At 61.5% G+C, this 22,800-nt stretch overlaps 1 protein-coding gene across 7 annotated transcripts in view; it reads left to right on the forward strand.

Annotated features, from left to right (window-relative positions):
- The window catches only part of CARD11 (caspase recruitment domain family member 11), a 107,218-nt gene extending 85,348 nt beyond the window's left edge, over window positions 1-21,870 (forward strand). For 6 of the 7 annotated variants that reach the window (XM_061402301.1, XM_061402296.1, XM_061402299.1 and 3 more), the window contains 17 exons: window positions 475-672; window positions 2,793-2,969; window positions 4,348-4,399; window positions 5,882-5,964; window positions 7,108-7,208; window positions 8,193-8,245; window positions 10,290-10,422; window positions 11,013-11,214; window positions 11,588-11,714; window positions 13,969-14,209; window positions 15,023-15,119; window positions 15,476-15,571; window positions 16,995-17,130; window positions 18,301-18,480; window positions 18,789-18,913; window positions 20,262-20,377; window positions 21,211-21,870. In XM_061402301.1, the coding sequence (XP_061258285.1) occupies window positions 475-672; window positions 2,793-2,969; window positions 4,348-4,399; window positions 5,882-5,964; window positions 7,108-7,208; window positions 8,193-8,245; window positions 10,290-10,422; window positions 11,013-11,214; window positions 11,588-11,714; window positions 13,969-14,209; window positions 15,023-15,119; window positions 15,476-15,571; window positions 16,995-17,130; window positions 18,301-18,480; window positions 18,789-18,913; window positions 20,262-20,377; window positions 21,211-21,415 (2,322 nt within the window). In that variant the 3' untranslated portion in view covers window positions 21,416-21,870. The remainder of the gene's footprint in view (window positions 1-474; window positions 673-2,792; window positions 2,970-4,347; window positions 4,400-5,881; window positions 5,965-7,107; window positions 7,209-8,192; window positions 8,246-10,289; window positions 10,423-11,012; window positions 11,215-11,587; window positions 11,715-13,968; window positions 14,210-15,022; window positions 15,120-15,475; window positions 15,572-16,994; window positions 17,131-18,300; window positions 18,481-18,788; window positions 18,914-20,261; window positions 20,378-21,210) is intronic. The other variant, XM_061402300.1, reaches the window with a different exon arrangement.
- The last annotated feature ends 930 nt before the right edge of the window (window positions 21,871-22,800 follow it).

The following is a 22,800-nucleotide window of genomic DNA, read 5'->3' on the forward strand; positions in this document are numbered from 1 at the left end:
CCCACCTTTCCTGCTTTCCTTCCAAAAATGAATCCCATCCCAGCTGTGTCACTGGTGTTTAAAAGCAGGGCGGGGGCCAGAATGGGACTCCAGTGTCCTGGGCTTCAGAGTCAGACGGCCAGGTCCAGGCCCTGTCCCTCTTCAGACGTGTGGCTGCACGCTGTCCCTGCCTGGAAGCCTTAGTGCTCTTGTCTGTGAAGTGGGAATAAAGTAACCGCACCGCCTCGTGGGGTAGCGGGTGGGCTCTGCCTCGGACCTCTTAGCCCAGCAGTGGGCGCACAGCTGGGGTGAACTCAGGAGGGGCTGCAGAGGACGGTAGCAGTGGAAACGCCCAGGTGTCAGATTCCGGAAAAGGGCCGGAGACGCAGTGGCTGACACATGGGCTGGGGGGCGGGCGTCCTGGGTCTGATTTGGCGGGGATCGGGGGGCGGGGTGGGGAGGAACCCAGCGACCTTGCCCTCCGCCTCCCGGCAGGCCTTCCACTCCCGGGACGAAGCGCAGACCCAGTACTCCCAGTGCCTGATCGAAAAGGACAAGTACCGGAAGCAGATCCGGGAGCTGGAGGAGAAGAACGACGAGATGCGCATCGAGATGGTGCGGCGGGAGGCCTGCATCGTCAACCTGGAGAGCAAGCTGCGGCGCCTCTCCAAGGACAGCGGCACCCTGGAGCAGGTGGGTGGGGGCGGCGCCGGACGCCGGGCAGGCCCCCAGCGCCCCGCCCCCCGCCCCCGCAGAGGACAGCCGTCCCGACCACGCCCCCGGAGCGCCCGCCCGAGCTCGTGAACCCTTGGGTGTCTGTGTTGTGATGAACAGACCAGAGCGCTCATTTTATTTTGTTTAGTTTTTTATTTTGTGTTGGAGTTTAGCCAGTTAATGATGCTGTTTCAGGTAACAGCGAAGGGACTCAGCCATACGCATCCATGTGCCCCTTCTCCCCCCACAACTCCCCTCCCATCCCACTGCCTCGTGACACTGAACAGAGTCCCGGGTGCCTAGGGGAGGGTGGACTGCTCGTGTGAAAGCTAGAAGAGGCGGGACAGGCGCCTGGCCTGGCCACCTGCCGTCTGGCCAGGGGTCTCAGGCAAGTCACTTCCAAGTTAGAACTGCAGCTGCCTCTCAGTTCGCCTCCCACTGGGTTTCCTTAAACCCATGTGGGCAGGCACTGGGTTTAAGATGCCCGGCTCCATTAGTCACTAGGGCCCGTAAAGAAAGCATCACGTATCTCGATGGGAAGTTCAAGTGCATGTCACAGCAGGGCCCCAGGCGCTCAGAAGTGAGTGACGCCCATGCAGGCAGCTGAGACTGTCTCTCACGGCTGTGGGTTCTGCAGGTCCTGAGCCAGTGCCTTCTGTGCCGTATCTGCTTTAACCCACAGGACTGTCCTTCCAGGACTGTGAGACCACTGTCTCCCTTCCCCAAGGGTAGAACTGAACACAAGCAGCTAACTTGCCCAAGGCCATCACTAGCCAGTGACCTGTGGGAACCAGGATAAGACCCTCCACCCCTCACCGTTTGCCCAGAGGACTCAGGTCTGATGCTGGAGGCGAATTCAGGAACATGACTTTTCAGCACAAATGCTGTAAATGATGAGTTGAAGGGGTGCTGTGAGTGCCCAGGGGAGGAGGCCCCCCTTCTGTCCAGGTTCCTGGAAAGACTCCCCACAGGAGGGGCGGGCCTCGGGGCCTCCATTGGGGATGTTGTCCCTGGACTTCACTGGCCAGGTTCCGTCCCCCTTTTGGGGTTGGCAGAAGCGTCACTTCCTTGGCTAGGCGATCGGTGGCCCCCATCGTGGAAACCAGGAGCCTCCGGGTTAGGGTCTCCCTTTTGAGCATTTCTCACAGTTTATAATTATGGAGAAGTTCTGTGTAGGCCCCTCTGTGTGTCCAGCACGTAGCACAGTGCCAGGCATGGCTGCACCCTTTGGGAAACATTTACGAACCGACACTGTGGTGTCGCCGGGCTAGAAGAGAGAAGGTGGGGCAGTATTCCAGGCCACAGGGACACCACGAGCAGAGACCCGGGGGTGTGACACCCATGGCCTGCGGTTGGCAGGCCGCGGTGAGCAGTTCTGTCGTCCTCGAGTGGCCAGCGGGGACAGGCGGGAGGTGGGCGGGAGCGGGGAGCAGCAGGGAGCAGGGTGAGCCTGTCTGCTAAGGAGCTTGGTTGGGAGTTTTTCCTGGACCGTGAAGGATCTGGGGCCGGGAGGAAAGGCCAGGAGCTTTGGGTTTGGCGGCAGCGTGGCTTGAGGATGTTACATGGCTTTGGGGGATCAACCTCAAGGTACTTAATACTCGACAGCTCAGCCTCAGATCACGGATGCGAATCCCTTAGGACATAGCCCTCTTACTGTGGTTCGGTCGCTCATTGGTACTTCCTGTGCTTGTAACTGAGGCACAGGAGTAGAACACGGGGGATCTGGTGGTGGCCGAAGGGCAAGCGGCCGTGGCCAGCAGGGAGGCGATCCCTTCACTGCTGGAAAGAACGCCAGGGCCTGAGAGGAGGAGAGAGGGGCGAGGATGACAGAGCTTGGCCTCGAGGTGGACACAGGGTTCAGGAAGGAGGGGCCGCCCCCTCCCCTCCGCCCGGAGCTCCAAGCTTGGTGCCGGGGAAGGTGAGCAATGGCACTCCGAGGTGGACACAGGGTTCAGGAAGGAGGGGCTGCCCCCTCCCCTCCGCCTGGAGCTCCAAGCTTGGTGCTGGGGGACGTGAACGATGGTGCCGTTAGCAGAGCCGTCTCCCCATGCGGTGGCCGCTCTGGGCGCTCATGGGGCGCGGCCTCTCCTCGTCTCCAGAGTCTGCCCAGGAACCTGCCGGTGACCATCATCTCTCAGAACTTCGGGGACACCAGCCCCAGGACCAACGGTCAGGAGGCCGACGACTCTTCCACCTCAGAGGACTCGCCCGAGGACAACCGCTACTTCCTGCCCCACCACCCGCCCAAGCGCAGGATGAACCTGAAGGGCATCCAGGTGCCTGCACACAGCGCGGCGGGCGGGGGCGGGAGCCGGGGCCCTCTGCAGGCGGGCGGGTCTCAGACCCCCGACGCACCTGGACCTGTGAACCAAAGTCGCACCAGCTTGTGCTTTCGGCTGGTTGTTCAGCAGTTCTCTCCTCCTATGATTGTGGTGGAAGTTAAGAGAGAGAAGGGAGAGAGTGAAATAAGCATGATCTCCAAGTTCACTTGTTTATTCCACAATGGGTATTGAGTGCCTGTTGCGTGTTTATTGACATAACTGGATTGTGATGGCAGCTGGCGGCAAAGCACTCGTCCTCCCTGCCTTGCTCTGTGTGCAATGCAGCCCATCAGCTGAGGAACGAAGGAATGTGAGTGAGTGTGCGAGCAAGTAAATGAGTGAGTGAGCAAGGGAGTGAGTGAGCAAGAGAGTGAATGAGTGACTGCGAGCAAGTGAGCGAGTGAATGAGTGCGTGAGCAAGTGAATGAGTGAGAGAATGAGTGAGTGAGCAAGGGAGTGAGTGAGCAAGAGAGTGAATGAGTGAGTGAGCAAGTGAATGAGTGCGTGAGCGAGCGAGTGAATGAGTGAGTGAATGAGTGAGCCAGCGAGTAGTGAATGAGTGAGCAAGGGAGTGAATGAGTGACTGCGAGCAAGTGAGCGAGTGAATGAGTGAGCGAGTGAGTAGTGAATGAGTGAGCAAGGGAGTGAATGAGCGAGCGAGTGAGTGAGCGAGCGAGAGAGTGAGTGAGTGAGCAAGTAAATGAGTGAGAGAATGAGTGAGTGAGCAAGGGAGTGAGTGAGCAAGGGAGTGAATGACTGCGAGCAGGTGAGCGAGTGAGTGAGTGAATGAGTGAATAAATGACTGAGTGAGCGAGTGAGTAGTGAATGAATGAGCAAGGGAGTGACTGAGCGAGCAAGTGAGTGAGTGAGCGAGTGAATGAGTGAGCGAGTGAGTGAGAGCATCTCCACGTGGCCCGCCTGTGCTCCGCCCTGCCCAGTTCATACCCAGGGAGTGGGGCGGCTCAAGCAGCGCCTCCGAGGCAGCCTGGCACCGCCGGCACCTCGCCCTTCCCTGAGAAGTGCCCCGAGCCGAGCGCCAGGTCCTGGCCCACTTCGCAGCGTCGCCTGGTCCACTGCACTCCCAGCTGTGGGAGGGTCCGAGCCACATGGCACCGCCTCCCGCGCAGGCGGTGTGTGAACCGGCAGCTGTCTGCTCGGGGCCGGGGAGCCATGGCCGTGAACACGGGCGTCCCGCGCCTCCCGTGGTCCTGGCAGCCACGTGACAAGGGCGACGTGGCCTTGCCTCAATTTATGTCTTTGCTTAGCGTGGGTGACGCGCCGGGCCTTGCTTGATTTGCATCTTCTGCCTTTCCCTCCGCTCCGTCTCTTTCAGCTGCAGAGAGCCAAGTCCCCCATCAGCCTGAAGCGAGCATCAGACTTTCAAGGTTAGCGAGACGCCTGGATCCCTGTCCTGTCACGCGGACTCTCGGTCCATCTGTTTCCCCATCATGGGCATCAGTCCTGCGAGGTTAACCCTGGAGTCTCGGGGTCCCCGGGGCCCGGGGTGGCGGGGTGTCCAGATGGTCATTACTGTTTGCTGTCGGTGGAGGGGGCCGGAGCCCCGACCACAGAAACATCACGTCTGAGGCCCCCTCCCCGCGGGTCCGCCTGGAGCCCCTGAGCTTGGCACTCAATGCTGCTGGCCAGTCAGCCAGAGGACTGCTCCTGTCCACACAGTCCCAGGCGTGGGAGGCCCCCAGCTCTCCTGTAAGCCCCTGGTTTTCTGAGACACACCATCCTGAGACTGCCCCCTCACACACCCTTGGCGTGACCCTGGAGCGATGGTCGGCCAGCGAGGGTTTGTCCCGGGTGAGCCAGGTGCCCGCGGTCCGCGTAGACTCTTCCAGAGCCCAAGGCCTCGGGCAGGGCCGTCTGTGAGGAGGTGGAATGCCGTTCGGACGGCTGCGAGAGCGGTTGCAGGAGAGTCAGAGGAGGACCTGTCGAGAAGGGAGCATGTAGACAGAGGGGCCGGGAAGGGGGAGAGAGAGGCCACTGGGCACGGCCCCCCGGGTCGGAGCCGGAAGCGGACACACAGCCGTGCAGCCAGCACAGTGCGCAGGGCTGTATGCCCCCTGCCTCCCGGGAGCAGAGCCGACGGTGTCAGGAGCCCAGGGGCCTGCAGAGGCTCATGGCCAGGCCCGGGTTCACGGACTTCAACCCCCTGAGGAGAGCAGGGGAGCCGAGGGGTCTAGAGCTTGGCTGGGCCTGGCGGGAGCTGGGGAAGGGGAGCCCCGAGCTGGGGGCCGCACCAGCTGTGGTAGGGACCCCATCCAGGAGGGGCCTGCAGGAAGCAGACAGGGCGCTCGTGCCAAGAAGCGGGAAAGGGGTGCAGGAGGGACGGAGCCCTGCCGGCTGCCTGGGGTGGGGCCTGGGCAGGAACACTGACGTGGCTGCGTGTGTGAGGCGACTGTACACGCGTGTGCACACGCACACAACAGGGTGTGGGGCCATCCGTGCTGTGAGACGGGGGCCAGACGGGTGTGCGGCAGGCCTCAGACAGCCCCAAAGGAGCGCGGCCCCCCGACTCCCATCAGCCTGGCTCCCCATAGGCCTGGTTGGGGGTGGTGTCGGGGTGTCCGGGCGGGCAAGTTCCCGCCCCAGGTCCTGCTGCTTCACGCCGAGCACCCGTGGGGATGCCCACCGTGGTCCCCAGGACAAAGGGCATCGTCCTGGCTCGAAGACACCACCCCAGACCTGGCTGCGGGCCCTTCGTCCAGGGGGAGGGGCGAGGAGGCCACCTCCTACCACCCACCCCGGAGGACGTGCTCCCCAGACGGGACGGCCCCCAGGGCGCAGAGCTCTCACAGTCTCTCCTCTCCTTCCTCCCCCCTTCCCCGCCGCACCCCTGCCCGGCCCGCTGAGGACAGGAAGGGGACAAGAAGAAGACCTCATGGACGCCAGCCCCAGCTCCTCCCGCTCCCTGCCCATCACCAACTCCTTCTCCAAGATGGTAAGCGAGGGCCCCACCCACCACAGCCCTGCTTCCAGCCCAGGACATGGCCCAAGTCCCCCAACCCCCGCCACCTTGGCCCCTCAGCTGGCCTCACCCGCTCCGTGGGCCCAGCCCTGCCTCCTTGCCTCTGCCAGGTCTGCGGCCCAGGCCTCCTTGTGTTTATTTAAAGACATTTCCTGGCCTCACGATGTATTTACAGCTTCTTACTGCCTCCTTTCCCAATTTAACACTCGGTAGGAGGAAGAGACGGGCCTCCACGGGGCTGTGGCACATTGCACAGGCAGCTGAAGACCCCGCCACCGCCCCTCAGCCCCTGGCAACTCCGGCAGCCGGAGCGGGGTGGCCGGCGGGGGCTGCAGCAGCTGGAGCCACCCACGGCAGGGCAGGGCCAGCCGGGCACACCTGTGCCTCCTTCCAGCCCACCCGGGAGAGGCAGGCAGGGTTCCGGCACCACGGCAGTGTCACCACCCACCCCCGACCCCCACCCCCCTCAGGGCCAGGCAGCAGAAGGCCTGCCATTAGAAATTCTAACCCCGAGGAGAAGCCCTGGGAAGCTTGTCAGCTCAGCTTCCAAAATCAGGCCCTAGGGGAGGCAGAGATTTGATAACGAATGACTCCTGTCTGAGTGCGGCTCTGGGAGGTGAAATCCAAGGCTCTTATTTCAGGCATCCCTTGCCAGGAGCCGCCAGGGCTTATCCCACAGGGTCATCCTGCAGCAGCAGCTGCGCTGTCTGCAAGGGCATCCGTGGCCTGCTCCCACCCCAACCCCACCGGGCCCAGAGGTCTCCCTCTCGTCCCGTGCAGGTACCCACAGCCGGGCAGCCCTTGTGGCAGAGCTGAGCCTATGCCAGTCACACGCAGGGCACCCCCCTCGGATCCCCACCACCTCCCCTGTCCCGCTACCCCGGCGAGCAGATGGACATGCAGATGGGCACCGGGCCCCATGGCTCTGCCAGCCCTAGGCTGAGCACAAGCCTTCTTTAGCCAAGGTCGCCGCCGAGACCTGGCTTGCCGGCCCACACTGCCTGCGTAGCCTCTAAGTTAGATTTAATCCCCGTGTATATAATATTTATGCCTGCCGAGGCACAGCCTATGAATACCCAGCTCATCCGTAACGCATCGGCGCGCGTGTGTTTGAAGCAGCCCCATCGGAGCCGTTCCAGCATCATGTCAATCACGGCCGAGCCCCCAGGAAACGACTCCATCGTCAGACGGTACAAAGAAGACGCGCCTCATCGGAGGTGGGCGACGGGCCGAGGGAGCGGGTGGGGCTTTTTCCCGGTGCTGGCTGACTCAGCGGGCCTCCGGGGAAGCTGGAAACCCGGGCGGGAGGGTGCCTGTTTTACAGATGAGCAGCCTGAGGCCCCAGGAAGGGAGACGGCTTCCCCAGGGTCATCCTTGCAGCCAGCAAATGATAAGACCTATGCTGCTTTGCTCCCTGCTACCCAGAAATCAGATGTCTCCTTCCCGTGGTTCCAGAGTGTGGCTTTTTCTGCCCAGAGAGGGAGAGACCCTGGGGACGCCCCCTCCGTTCCCCCTCCCTCTCCTCCTTCCTGACCGTCAGTGTCCCCAGGGTGGAAACCACAGTAGGGATAGCGCCCGGGCATCCAGACATGCCTCGTCAGCCGGGTATTTTACATTCCGAGTCAGAGGCTGGTGGTGGTGCCCGGAAGGGCCAGAGCAAGGCATGGCTGGCGGGACTGCGTTTCCGTCTCGGGTCGGGCCGGTGACCTGGCCTGGGCCTCATTAGTCCATCGCAAGAACCCCAGGGGAGCAAGTGAGGAGTCCCGGAACACACACCTCACGCCCGCCAGTCCCATCTGACGGAGGCTCCGCTATTCTGGGCCCGTCACGCCAGGCAGCCCCCTCCGCGTATAAATGGTACTAAGCACTCTGCGTCCAGGCAGAGAAGTGAGTGGGGCATGGCAGATGGGGCCGCCGGGTGCTGCACTCCCCGGCCCTTCAGAGTCACCCTCATCCCCACTAACAGGGCCTCTGCAGGCTCCAGGGCTGCCCTGCCCTCCTGGCCGTGCACCCAGCCACGTGCAGGCCTCGTGTGGCACACAGCCCTCCACGCACCCACAGAGCCCCCTCTCCTGCCCACCTTGCCCTCTCAGGACCAGAGCCTCTCACACGGCCGGAACATTCCGGAAGCTCCCCTCTCCTTTAACCACCTGCACACAATCAAGAGAGCCCCCCCGCCCCCCCCCAATTGTGTCTTGCAGCACAGTTGAGGAAGACAACGACAGCGGTGGCTTCGATGCCTTAGACCTCGATGGTAGGTGCCTAGCGGATCTGAGAGGCGTTCCAAGCGCGGAGGCCACTTCGGCCATTTCCTTGCCTGGGGCAAGGCCTCACATACGGGAGGGCCTTAGGAGACGTGTGAAGAGCAGGTTCTGAGAGTGCACACGGAGGACAGGCCCCTGAGCCAGGATGCACCCCGGAAGCCCAGCCTCTGTTTTGTGGACGGGGGAAGCAGGCCAGTGCTGAGTGCAGGATCAGTGAGGTCTGCGTTTTTAAGAAAGCATGGCTCCCGCAATTGTAGCCAGGCACCATGGTCCATCCCAGTGTCTGTCAGCAGATGTTTGTCCAGCTGCTTTTGTTCTCATGGTACGATTGGAGAAGCAGAGTCTTAGGGGGACCCAGGAGCAGCACGCTAGAGGGTGGACTGGAGGTGGGGGGCCTCTTAAGAGTCTGGGTGTAAATTAAGCCGTTAACCCACCTCAGCAAGACGAGTAGCAGGTGTGGGGTCCGGGGCCCTAGGATGGAGGTGGGGCGGCTGTGAAGGCTGGTTTTCACCCCCTGAATTGGGGGCGTGGGCCAGGCGAGCACCGGGGAGCCTGGGGGTGCAGTCACCCTGAACCAGCGCCCGGGCAGAGCTGTATGATGGTGGGGGGGGGGGGTGTTCCCGTGGCCCAGCGCATGCCACGCAGAGCCAGGCACAAGGCCTCCGTCACACAGAGTGATAAGCTGCTTGTGGCTCCAGCCTGCGCCCTGTACAGCAAGGAGGCTCAGCACACGTCCAGGCCCCCAGCATCTCCAGGCCCTGTTCCGAGTGTCCCTGAGCTCTTGCCGTGGCACAGACCGTAGTGCCACAGCTGTGACCCAGTGGGGAGACCAAGGCAGGTTTGCAGAACCTGAGCTTCTGTCCGAAGGGACAGGGCCGAGAGGAGCAGGCAGGGTCTGGCATCTCGGGTGGTGGCCTTGGGCTGCCAGCCGCATTCTCCGGCCCCTCCAGAGCTGGCAGCCTGGAGCCTGGCTCAGAATCCTCTGGGTGTGGCCCGCCAGCCCCCTCAGTTCCAGGGCTCCCCCAGCCTGCATCCACCCCCTCGCCAGCTCCGGCTGCCGGCAGATAAAGTGAAAGATTAGTGGCTGTCCTTAATTGGGGACCATCAGAAGCTATCAAGTGTTAAAGAGAGGTCAGCACCTAATCGAGGCGGGGTAATGGGAAGAACTTGAGGAGTTTGCAGAGGGGAGAGCTGGGGAGAGAGTTCTGGGCAGCAATCCAAAGCGTTCTGCAGCGTCGGGACAAATTCCCTCTGCAGAGCGGCCTTTGTTATCAGCCAGGAGCAGGGCAAGGCTTGCGGCTCTCCCATCCAGGCAGCCTGAGCTGTGCGGGGTGGGTGTCTTCCTCTCCCAGGAGGTTGGGGTCCCACTGAGCTGGGAGGAGAGGGGGCTTCCTACCCCAGACAGTGCTTTTGCAGCCCCACCCTAACCCCATCGGGGCTGTAGTTGGTGGTGAGACCTGAGGACCGCAAATGAAAACACGGGCCCCGATTTGAAGGGCTTCCCAGGTGGCACTAGTGGTAAAGAGCCCACCGGCCGATGCAGGAGACACGAGAGATGCCAGTTCGATCCCTGGGTCAGGAAGATCCCCTGGAGGCAAAAATGGCCACCCACTCCAGTGTTCTTGCCTGGAGAATCCATGGACAGAGGAGCCTGGCGAGTTATGGTCCATAGAGACTCAAAGAGTCGGACACGACTGAAGCGACTGCCAATAACAAAAGTCCAACAAGCGCTGCTGATAGAGACCCCTTTCCAGAGTCTCCGCCTGGAGGCAGGGGAATGGCTGTGCTGAAGGGGCTGCCAGGACTGGACCCTCGATGCCCCAGGGCCTCAGGCAGCAGCTGACTGAGGCTGCCCCCTCCCCAAGCTCCCTCATCGGTGTGGGGGGTGGGGAGATGTCCCAGGAGGCAGGCAGGCAGCGGGGAGCAGGGGCAGGAGTGCCCAGCCTGACCCCCGCAGCCATCCCAGCAAGCCCAGGGGCCATCTCCCTGCCCCGGGTCCACTCGGGGGCCTGAGGGTCCATCTGTCCTTCGCAGATGACAGTCACGAGCGGTGCTCCTTTGGGCCCCCCTCCATCCACTCCTCCTCCTCCTCCCACCAGTCTGAGGGCCTGGACGCCTATGACCTGGAACAGGTCAACCTCATGTTTAGGAAGTTCTCTCTAGAAAGGTACTGGGGTCGTGGGACAGGGGAGGCTGGGGGCGGGGGTGCTTGGGGGCTGAGAAGGGGGCAGGGAGGAGGTGAAGGCCACTTGCCCCTGGATCCCTACAACGGGGATCTTCCGAATTCCTAGACTGGACTCTAGAATCGGTCCAGGGATCACAGGGTCCCAGAGTTGGGAATCACTTCCCCTGACCTCTCCTCAGACCCAGAGAGGAAGGGGCTTCCCGGGGGTCACAGCCTGGTAGAGACCAGGAACAGGACTCTGATGTCCCACCGGGCCCAGGCCCTGGGGTGACTCCCTGAAACCCGGTGAGCTGTGCCCTGGGCCTGTTGGGGTGCGAGGAGGGCGGCCAGCCGTCATACCCAATGTGCACGCAGCAGGGCGCGTGTGGCGCCAGGCTCATGGCGGCAGTGTCCCCGGGGCCCCTGCTTCTGGTCTGTGCCACCCCGGTGGGAGCCGCTCTCCAGTTTCTCCTAAGGTGTCTGCTCCTGCGACCTGGGCCCCTGCCGAGTGTCCCGGCTGGGGATTCTGACCACAGCTGTCTTCCCCCGCCGGCCCCCCCAACCCCTCCCCGCCGTCTTCTCTCCTGCCCCAGACCCTTCCGGCCGTCGGTCACGTCCGTGGGGCACGTGCGGGGTCCCGGGCTTTCGGTGCAGCACACCACGCTCAGCGGCGACAGCCTCATCTCCCAGCTCAGCCTGCTCGGGGGCAACGCCAGCGGCAGCTTCGTCCACTCCGTCAAGCCGGGCTCCCTGGCCGAGAAGGCCGGCCTCCGCGAGGGCCACCAGCTGCTGCTGGTGAGGGGCTGGGGGCCCGGGGAGGCGGCAGCTCTGTTTCCTCTGCACTGAGCCGAGAATGCCTGGCCTGGAGCAGGGAGCGGGGAAGGGGCAGGCCCGTCAGCTCCTCGCCGGAAGCCCCCTCTCTGAGCCTGTCTCTCCTCCACTGTTGGCTCGAATGTTTCTAGAGCCTGTGCACATGCACACGCACGCTCCAGGCAGTGGATGGGAGGCACATGAACCCCCTTTCAGTGGGGGGCTTCCTGCCCTCAGCAGCACTGAGCAGGTCTTCGCTGGGGGGACTTCTACTCGGGTGGGTGGGGCAGCCTCGCGCTCGCAGCTCTGCCCACCTCGCTGCAGAGCCCGAGTCGGACTGTGTGTCTCTGACATCCAGCTGGAAGGCTGCATCAGAGGCGAGAGGCAGAGCGTCCCCCTGGACGCGTGCACGAAGGAGGAGGCGCACTGGACCATCCAGCGATGCAGCGGCCCGGTCACACTGCACTACAAGGTCAACCAGGAAGGTGAGGGCCCGGGCGGGGCGGGGCCGGGCACGCGCCCCCCACCTCGTCGCTCTGCAGGAGGCCTGCGAGAGGTCGGGAGGACTGAGCAGGGCAGCTGTGGGGCAGGGGTGGGGAAGGGCGGACGTGGAGACCCGCGTGCGCACACCTGCCCTGACCTCCCTGGGCTGCTGACCAGCTCTCAGGAAGACAGCATGTCCAGCCCCAAGCAGACTGCTGGCCGACAGCCACGTCACTGCCTGGACACCCCCCGCTTCCCTGCCAGACTGAGGTTTGCTTCTCCCGGGCCTCCCGGCCTTGACGTGGACGCTGACTCTGGGGTGGCCACTCCAGCACCAGCAGGTCCACTGAGCCACACCGCAGCCAAGACAGCCCAGCCTCACCCCGCCTCTCATGTGGCCCGCAGCCCTCCTGGGCAGTGTCTTCTCTCTCCCAAACTCTGAGTTCCTGTTCTCACCTCTGGGTTTTTTCTCCTGCATGATTATCTCTGCAGCTGGATCTTATTTTTAACCGCCAGGGCTCATGAATGTTTCAACAGAGCATAAATAGCCACTCTAGCCGTTCCCCACTGCAGCCTGCCTGCCTGCGCTCCTTCCCGGCAGCGCCGGGTCCATGCGGAAGATGGTAATGATGCTCTGTCCCCAAACACGGTGCCAGCCTCCGGCTCCCGCAGGCGGGCAGGCAGGCTCCTCCGCTCTGCCAGGCCTGGCGTCCCAGCCCAGCAGCAAGTCTGTGGGCGCGGCCCTGCCTGCCGGCCCCAGGGTCACAGGGTGCGGGGTGAGGCGCGCCTGGCTTGTGCAGCAGCAGAGCCCTGCAGTGAGAGCGTTCCCTCTGGCAGGACCCCATTTGGAGGGCCTGTCCTCCCTGGTGGGGCTGCTGTCACCTCCTACCAGGGCGGTGGGAAGGGCCCGGGTGGGGACCCCCATCTCCCCAAGAGATGCAATCAGATAGGCCTCCTGGCCTGAGTCTCCCTGGCGTGTGAGGTGCGGGCATTTGGCGAGGTCCTTTGGGGTCTGGCTGTTAGGACTGTTTTAGCTTCTGCTGTGTTCCAGCTCTCTGCGTGTGGGGCCAATTTCAGGATTTATATTATGGATTTATGCCTTGGACATTCGCGGGAAGTTTACTGCATTTATTGTATTCATGGCGTTATGTCCTGCTTCCTTCCAAAGCATTCATAAAATTTTACACTAAAGGACGAAGGTGTTAACTAAGGTTTAAAACACGTGCCATGGTCTTACCACTTTGGAAAACCATTTGGCAGTATCTACTCAGGCTAAATGTGGGCTTCCCCAGCGGCCTAACGATACAGAATCCACCTGCCGTGCAGGAGATGGAAGAGATGTAGGTTCAGTCCCTGGGCTGGGAAGATTCCCTTGGAAGAGGGCATGACAACCCACTCCAGTGTCCTTGCCTGGAAAGTCCCATGGACAGAGGAGCCTGGTGGGCTACAGTCCATGGGGTCACAAAGAGTCAGACGCATCTGAGCCCACACGTGCACTAAAGCTAAATGTACAGTCAGTGAGCTAGTGATTCTGCCTCTCTGTATACGGTCAAGGGAAATGAATACATCCATCCGCAGAGGTATCAGAGCACTCGTCACAGAGTTGTCCATGATAGCCAAACTCTGGGAACGGCACAGACGTGCACACCAGAGAAGGGAGGAGGCAGCAGCCCACGGAATACTCTACAGCGATGAAAAAAAGCATCCCACAGGTGTGACAGCACACAGAGGACGCCAGACATGGAAGAGCGTGCCTGCTTCCGCTTATGTGACGTGAGGCAGAGCTGGCCCGTGCGCTGGCAGGCGGCGTGGTGGTTACCCCGCAGGCTTCTGAGTGGTGATTACCCAGGCGTAGAGATTTGTGAAAACCCGTCATGCCGAATACTTAAGGACGATGGGGTTTTCTGCATATAAGTTACGCTTCAATTAAAGAAAATATGGTAAAACACAAGCCCAGTGTATGGCTGGTGAGGAACAGAGATCATAGCACATCTGAGGGCCCTCCGGGTAGGGCACCCAGCGCCCACCAGCTTCCTAGGTTTGTTACAACTTGGGTACAAAATTTTGCCCTGAGCTTCTTGGCAGCGAAGGCAAAGAGGGAAGCGCACCAGTGACTCAGCTGCTCACTCCTCGGGGAGGACAGACGTCTCCCTGACCGTGAGGCCTAGGAGGCCCGCACCCCGGGGCGTCTTCTGGGGGTGGCCTGGCAGCAGGAGGCCCTCCGCCGACAGCTGGAACCCCCTCCTCCTCCCGCAGGGTACCGGAAGCTGCTAAAGGACATGGAGGAGGGCCTGATCACGTCGGGGGACTCCTTCTACATCCGGCTGAACCTGAACATCTGCAGCCAGCTGGACGCCTGCTCCATGTCCCTGAAGTGCGACGACGTGGTGCACGTCCGCGACACCATGTACCAGGACAAGCACGAGTGGCTGTGTGCGCGGGTCGACCCCTTCACGGACCACGACCTGGACATGGGCACCATCCCCAGCTACAGCCGGTGAGGCCGGAACCGGCGGGGCCGAGGGGGCTCGGGGGAGCCTGTGCCTGCTGACCGGCGACCCCCGCCCGCCGCAATTCCCTCCTCCTCTGTGAAGCCCTATGTGCCTCCAGAAGGGCTTCCCTGGTGGCTCAGTGATCAAGAATCTGCCTGCCAATGGAGGAGATGTGGGTTTAATCCCTGGCTTGGGAAGATCCCCTGGAGAAGGCAATGGCAACCCACTCCAGTATTCTTGGCTGGAGAATCCCATGGACAGAGGAGCCTGACGGGCTACAGTCTATAGAGTCACAAAGAGTCAGGCACGACTTAGCAACTGAACAGCAACTGCCTCCGTGGACGTTGTTTTCTTAAATCCTGCTGCTTCACCAGTTCCCAGAACACCCTCTTTCCATCCTTGCTGGACACTTAGAGCCTGAGTTTATGCTTCTCCATCTCCCACCTCCCCAACATCATTCCGTAATTATACAGCAGTAGCCGCCAAGGGCTGAGCATCATCTTCCCCCTGGTCAGACGTCCCAGGCACCTGTAAATTATCAAGAGACTCCAGCTCTGTTGCCCAGGCCAGCCCTGCAAGGCCAGCAAGAGTAGACCCAGTTTACAGATGAGGAAACTGAGGTTCAGAGAAGTTAAGCGCCTTTACCCAGGCACCAGGATGAGTCCGTGCCTGAGAGGGTTCAGACCCAGATGTTCAGTGCCCAGTCCTCCCTGGGGCTCAGAGCTCACAGCCTGCAGAGAGCCCCCTGCCCCGGCCAGGTCCCTGCCGGCTTCCCCGGGTCCAGCCCCTGAGGCTCTGCCCTCCCATTGCCTCTCCAGGGCCCAGCAGCTCCTCCTGGTCAAGCTCCAGCGCCTGATGCACCGGGGCAGCCGGGAGGAGGCCGACACGGCCCACCACACGCTGCGGGCCCTCCGGGTAGGTCACCCGCGCCCCGCCAGCGTCACCCCGCCTCCCGGGGCCTTTCTGGAGGGGATCCCAGGCAGGAGCCACCAGTCCAGCTGGGATGATGGACTGCAGGGGACTGGGTTCCTCAGGAAAAGGGGGGCCCCCCAGAAGGAGGCCCACGTCTGTGCCCTCGCCCAGCTGTGATCTCTGCTGGAACAAGTCCTCAGGCCCCTCTCACCCCCAGAGCTCACTCCTGCGTCCGGGACGCTTTGATCCACGCCGAGCGCCTTCCCGCGTCTGCCCAGGGTGGGGCTGGGCAGGAGGGGGGCCGTCTCCTGCTCTCACCAGCCCGTGGGGGGCTCTGACTGGTTTATCACTGGTTTCAGAACACCCTGCAGCCCGAAGAACCGCTCCCCACCACGGACCCCCGGGTCAGTCCCCGCCTTTCCCGAGCAAGCTTCCTGTTCGGCCAGCTCCTTCAGGTAAAGCACTCACACCTGCAGGCTTCTCGGCACCTGCACCGCTTGCCCGGCTCTCTCCTGCCGAGAAGCGGAGGCTGTGTGTCCACCGCGCCTCACGTCCCCTGCCCCACTTCATCCTCACAGTGACGGGTCGGGGGACTACTCTGTGCCTGTAGGAAACAGACCCCGTGTCCATAAAAGACGGAGCACGCTTAGGGCTAAAAGAAGCTTGGACGCCTTAGTTGTTCAGATATTCATAGAAAAGTCAGGAGGAGAGAGACCTTCCAGAGATCCTGGTCAGTTTAGTCTGTCAGATTCAGCATTAAATTGATCTCTGAGCATCCCAGTAGCCCAGGAGAAAGGGGATTTCCAGCAGATTCTTTAACCCTTATCTGACGCCAAAACGTTTTAGCTCTTTGTGGCCAGAAAGAATTTTTCCCTCATATTTGATTGTAAAAGGTTTTTTTTCGGGAGGGTGCGTGGATCATTATACGAGGAACAATGAACAGCCTATGGGTGGCATATCCAGAAGTGATCTCATATGAACATAAGCATCTGTGCAGCCTTTTTCTCTATCGCCGGTCGGCAAAAGCCAAGAGTTCTGTTAAGAAGTCGTCCCGCGAGGGCGTTCCTGAGTTGGCGCTGTGCTAGTTAGGCCCAGGGGAGCTGGCATGTCACTGCACCGCACCGTCCTCGTGTTGCAACATAGGAAACCCAGAGAAATGGTTGACGGTGTGACCCCGAGCCCAGGTAGCAGAAAGACACTCATGGAGGGTGGAGGGGGACCCTGGTGAGGTCAGAGTCACAGGGAGGCAGGGCCATGTGAGGCCACGCCTTATTGTGGCCGCACGTCACACGAGTCCACACCCCTGAGCTTTGGGGTGACCTGCTCAAAGGCTGGTTAATAACCAAGCGGGGCCGACAGCCCAGGGCCCTGGCCTTTGCTTCCTGCAGAAGGAGGGCATGAAGGGATTCAGAGCACCCTCCGGGACTCCATTCTGAGTCGTAGCCGGGCGCAGGCACCCCCCAGAAGACTCGGGGACCCCGGGAGGGAGGTGACGTCACCTGCACCCACCCTCCAGGTGGGCCGTCTGAGCAGTCCTGCCAGTGGGGGCTCCCAGACACGGGCCTTGGGCAGCCGGAGCGCGCCAGGCCCCGCAGTGCCTGCAGACCCCCAGGTGTGGTCAGGATTGTAGGGGGCTCCAGTGAGGGCCTGCCTGGGACCAGCGCCCCGGCAGGTCTCGTCCAGCCAGGAAAGCGGGCGTGGGCATGTATCTACTTACTTGCCCGCTGACTGCGTCCCAGACGCTGAAGACCTTGTGCTGCTGGCTGGGTGTCCCCTGTCTTCGGTGGTGGGGCCCAGGCCCTGAGGCAGAGCTGGGATCTGAGCGGAGGTCTCCCGAGCCGGGGCAGGCCGTCCTCACGCCCTCCCCTCTGTCCCCAGTTCGTCAGCAGGTCCGAGAACAAGTACAAGCGGATGAACAGCCACGAGCGGGTGCGAATCGTCTCGGGGAGCCCGCGGGGCAGCCTGGCCCGGTCCTCGCTGGACGCCACGAAGCTCCTGACCGAGAAGCAGGAAGGTGCTGCGTACCTGGCTGCCTCTGGGTCTGGGTGGGCCAAGGGGGTCCCCGAGAGCAGGGCTGTGCCGCCCGGGGAGGAGCCGCCCTGACGCGGCCGGGAGGACCAACAGCCTCCTGGGCAGCGTCCTGCCGAGCTCCCCCACCACTGATGCCCCCTGCAGCTGGTTGGAGCCCAATCGTTGTTTAGTTACCAAGTCCTGACTCTTTGTGACCCCGTGGACTGCAGCTCTCCAGCCTTCCTGGTCCTTCACCATCTCCCAGACTTTGCTCAAACTCATGTCCATTGAGTTGGTGATGCTGTCCAACCATCTCATCCTCTGTCGTCCCCTTCTCCTCCTGCCCTCAATCTTTCCCAGCATCAGGGTCTTTTCCAGTGAGTCAGTTCTTCGAATCAGGTGGCCCAAGTATTGGAGTTTCAGCTTCAGCTTCCAATGAATATTCAGGACTGATTTCCTTTAGAATTGACTGGTTTGATCTCCTTGAGTGCAAGGGACTCTGAACAGTCTTCTCCAGAACCACAGTTCGAAAGCATCAGTTCTTTGGCGCTCTGCCTTCTTTATGGTCCAGCATCTGTACATGATATTACTACTGATAAACCATAGCCCAGGCGCCCATGTTAATTGGAGCTGTTTGCTACGGAGCCTTGACTTACTGATTCCCGTCTGAGCGCCTCCTGCCATTTATCCCAAAGCCTGCAAGAGGCCGCTCGGTGCACAGTCCCCTGGGGCAGGCCCTGCTGGTGGTGCCCAGGCCTCTCACCCACCTCCTGGGGCCAGGGTGGCTCTGGCGCTGGTGCTCCCAAGGGCCAGGGCGCCTCTGCAGTCCAGCCTCAGTCCAAGGCCCTCCCTGGAGAGCTGAGCAGCGGGAGTGTGTTCCAGGCTTGCTGTCCGCCTCCTGCCACTGCCGCCCCTCCTGGTCCGTGGGCTGGGCTGTCTGTCTGCCTGGCCCAGCGCTGTCGCCCCAGCTCCCAAAACGGCCCTGCCCTCGGGTCAGGCCTAAACTCTCCTGGTGGTGGAAGGCCATCCCGGGCCTCGGGCATGCGTCGCTGTGTGCCGTGCTTTTAAGATGTCCTCCGCCAACCCCCAAATGGTTTTCAAGGCTCTGTGGGGCCAGGAGGGCCCCCGGGTGCCCTGGCCCAGCCATAACCAGCCCTTGCCTGCCCCCTCCCAGAGCTGGACCCAGAGAGCGAGCTGGGCAAGAACCTCAGCCTGATCCCCTACAGCCTGGTACGCGCCTTCTACTGCGAGCGCCGCCGGCCCGTCCTCTTCACGCCCACCATGCTGGCCAAGGCGCTGGTTCAGAAGCTGCTCAACTCCGGGGGCGCAATGGAGTTCACCATGTGCAAACCAGGTGAGCCCCCGCGGCAGCCCCGCCCCCTCCTCCTGCCCACCCTCGTCCCTCCTGTCCCTCCTCCCCTCTCCCCCTGCCCCTCCATCAAGGGCTCCAGAGCAGCTGGAAGGGTGCAGACAGTGGGCTGCCGCGGAGAGTGTAAAGTGCGTTCCCGACCTTGCCCTCGGTTGAGAAGCTTCAGGGTCGAAATGTGGCAGAAAGGGACCGACAGGCAGGTCCATGGAACCCAGGAAGCAGGGCAGAGCCCGGAGAGGACAGTGGGCCTGAGACCCCCGAGCTGCCCTCAGGACTGGCCCCTCCTCCCGCAGATGTCGTTACAAGAGACGAGTTCCTCAGGAAGCAGAAGACAGAAACCATCATCCACTCGCGGGAGAAGAACCCCAACACCTTCGAGTGCGTGGTCCCCGCCCACATCGAGGCCGTGGCGGCCAAGGTGAGGAGGGCTAGAGTCTGGCGGGGCTGGGGGCCGCAGACCTGCTCCCCTCCCGCCCGCCCCCGGCGCGGCAAACCTCGTCCTCGCTGCCTCTGTCGCGTGCAGGCTTCTCCAAGCCCTGCTCCCCGGCTCTGACAGGCACTTACATTTGGAACCCCCTTCTATTTATGTCTCTTTTTTTAGTAATTTTATGTCTGTATTTTCGTTCGTTTGTTGGCTGTGCTGGGTCTTCATGCCTGTGCAGGCTTTTCTCCAGTTGCAGTGCTCTGACCTGTCACTGTGATGGCTTCTCTTCTTGCAGAGCACGGGCCCTAGGGCACCTGGGCTTCCGTGGTCTCGGCTCCCAGGCTCTAGAGCACAGGCTCACGTGGGATCCTCCCGGATCAGGGAGCGACCCCCTCTTCTGCATCGGCAGGCAGATTCTTTACCTCTGGGCCGCCAGGGAGGCCCTCCCCTTTCTCCTTCCGATGGCTTCCTGGTGCTGGTCCTCTGGTCCACGTTGTTCTGGGATGTGTGTGCGCCTGGCTCTGATAATAGGGAGGCCCTCCCCTTTCTCCTTCTGATGGCTTCCTGGTGCTGGTCCTCTGGTCCACGTTGTTCTGGGATGTGTGTGCGCCTGGCTCTGATAATAGGGGCTAGGGGTAGCAAGCGAGCGGGCAACAGGGACCCTGTTCTCCAAACCGGGGAGATGGACCATCAGGAGTGTTGTTGGCAGGGGTGCAGGAAAGCTGTCTACAGGCAATTTGGAATCTTCTGGACTCGGGCTTCACGACCCTGGCCGGCCCTGAGCACAGAGTTCTTCCTCAATCTGGGTCTGAACAAAGGCGGGGCTCTCAATCTCTCTGGGGCAGTGACTGGGGGTGGCAGGAGCAGGCATCCAGCCGGGAACTCTAAATTGTGCCATCCAGCTGACGGTCACTCCCGTGCCCTGCCGCCTTGTCACACTGATCAGAGCTCGAGCAGAGCTGTCAGCCAGCCTTGAACAGTTTGTTGGGTATTAAAGTTCAGAGAACTCTGACAGCTGGGGTGGATGGGAAATAGTGGGCAGGGTTGGAACTGAGATCGTTTCCGCTGCAAAGGAGATTGCGTTCAAGAATCTGTGCTGTTAGGAGTCCAGGAGTGGCTATGCTGTTGAGACAGGGGAGCAGTGACCGGAAGGGCATGGGGGCCGGGAGATGGCCATCTCTGCCGCTGGACCTGGGGGCTGGTTCCACCGGCACGCTCAGTTTGTGGCAGTCCACTGAGCTCGCCCCCAGCTCTGCCCCATGGAGCCTGGCCCTGCCTCAGGCGCCCAGGTGGGCTGGCATGGCGGTGGGCCCCCGGTGACCGCCAGCCGCTGTACCTGCAGAACAAGCACTGTCTGCTGGAGGCAGGGATCAGCTGCACCAGAGACCTGATCAAGTCCCGAATCTACCCCATCGTGCTCTTCGTCCGCGTGTCAGAGAAGAACATCAAGAAGTTCCGGTAGGGCTCCGGGACCCCCGCCCCCGGTCCCCCACTGCCCAAGCTCTGGTGTTCCCAGGAAGAGCAGCTGACTGTGTCCAGCACACCCCCACCCCCTGAATATCCCTTTAGTGTCTGTCCAAATCCAGGGGGACATGGCCCTCGCCCCAACAATGAAGACAGTAACACACACACACACACACACTCACATGCACACACTCCCGGGAGGGTGAGCACCAGGGGCCCCAGGTGGTCTGGGAAGCCAACACCTCCGGAGCAGGCGCACCACAGCGAGGCCAGGCCCAGACCACACCAGGCCATGTGGGACATGATGTTCCGTGAAATAAGCCAGACAGAGAAAGGCAACTGCTGCATGATTTCACTTGTCTGAGGGCCCTCAGGAAGTCAGACACAGACAGAAAGTAGAAGGGTGGGTGCCAGGGGCTGACAGGGAGGGTGGGGAGTGATGGTTTAATGCACAGAGTTTCAGTTTTACATGAAAAAGTTATGGAGATGGAGGCACATCCATGTGAATCACAACCACTGCTGAACCATACCCTTAAAAATAGTCAAGATGAGAGATTTTGTTTTCAATGAACTGGATCACAATTAAAAATTAAAATGGACCTATTTTTTGAAAAAACAAGGCCGCACCTCTTAGAATTCCTTGATGAAGAGAATAAAAGGGCACAAGAGACGGTGCAGAAACCCAGGGAGGGCGGCGGGGGCGGGGCGGGGGGGCGGGGGGGGGGTCGGTGCGGCGGGGCGGGGCGGGGCGGGGCGGGCGCGGCCAAGCCACGCCCCTCAGCCTGGCCTACCCGGTGTGCGTCTCTCCCCTCCCGCCCCATCTGCAGGAAGATGCTGCCACGGCCCGAGACGGAGGACGAGTTCCTGCGCCTGTGCCGGCTGAAGGAGAAGGAGCTGGAGGCGCTGCCCTGCCTGTACGCCACGGTGGAGGCCGACATGTGGGGCAGCGTGGAGGAGCTGCTGCGCGTCATCAAAGACAAAATCGCCGAGGAGCAGCGCAAGACCGTCTGGGTGGACGAGGACCAGCTGTGAGGCGGGGCCACCGCCGAGTCTGAGCGGGACTCGGGGCCGAGTGTCCGGATCCCGAGGGGCAAGGGACACCCTACCGCCTCCACGGCCTGGGGCGGGGCGTGCTCCGTCCTCCGGGTTAGGAAGCCCCTCCAGGGAGCGCCGGGGGCAGGTGTGTCTCCGAAGGGAGCAAGGAGCCAGTCTTCTCCACCCGGCGCTGACCTGCTGAGTCGGCCAGCCAGTGCTGGCCTGAGCGGGGAGACAGGACTCCCCCAGGAAGGACACAGAGCCCAGTGGGAAGCCGGGACAGCAGTTGAATGTAACGCGTGGAACAAGAGAGCTGCCAGTTGGGCGGGGGCCGGAAAGCCAGGCGTCCCCCAGCCCTCTGGACACAGGAGAGGCACATTCCCAGGCAGAAGGGGAGTGTGCCATGCTGTTATTTTTCTTGCATTAAAATGTCTCCATGTCCTTATTTTCAACCGTTTGATAGTTTGCTTCCCTGGTGGCTCCGCTGGTAAGAAATCCATCCACAATGCGAGAGACCTGGGTTCCATCCCTGGGTTGGGAAGAACCCCTGGAGAAGGGACTGTCTACCCACTCCGGTATTCTGGCCTGGAGAATTCCATGGACTGTTATAGTCCATGGAGTCCCAAAGAGTCAGACACAGCTGAGTGACGTTCACTTCCACTTTGAGGGACTTTCAGCTCTTGCAGCCTTCCTAGCTGCAAACCACCCCCAGCAAGCTCAGTTCAGGCTCCGAGTCATGTGCAGGGTGAAGGTGGGGTGACGACGCACCCCAGTTTTCCCAGGACACCTGATTTACATCTGGGTTGGGGTTAATAACGAATAGCACCCTCTGACTAAGATGTGTCCTGATTTGGACGATGCGTCATACCTGGAACGGGCCCCTCTTTCACGGGCTGCCTAGAAGGTCTCACTGTCCACACCCCTACGTTGGACATGACTGAGCAGGCACGCGCGCACACACACACACACACACACACACCACACAGCAAGAGCCAGCAGGCAATGCTTCCTCCAGAACAAGCCCCAGAACCAAGTTGGATGTGCCGGGTTTGGAGAGGCCATGATTCCAGGGGTCCCACTGAGATTATCTAGGGCCAGATAAGCTGCCGCACGAGGAGACGGGGAGCTGGAGGGTCTTCCCCTTCTATCTTGTTAGAGCCCTATGAGAAACAGTAAATTTTCCCCAAGCCCGGGCAATCGTGTTTCCACTTAGAAACCATTGCCTCCTCGTAAGTACTTAGAGCCAACGGGGACAGACGTGACTGGAAAAGAGTCCCGGAGTAAAAGGCCTGCTGATTTATTTATATTATTTAACTGCAGAATTCTCAGGCTTGTGCAGAATAATCAAAGCGGCAGCTTGCATATAATTGGGGATGTGGGGG

Source organism: Bos javanicus, chromosome 25 (genome assembly GCF_032452875.1).
Source record: "Bos javanicus breed banteng chromosome 25, ARS-OSU_banteng_1.0, whole genome shotgun sequence".
NCBI classification, from domain to species: Eukaryota; Metazoa; Chordata; class Mammalia; order Artiodactyla; family Bovidae; genus Bos; species Bos javanicus.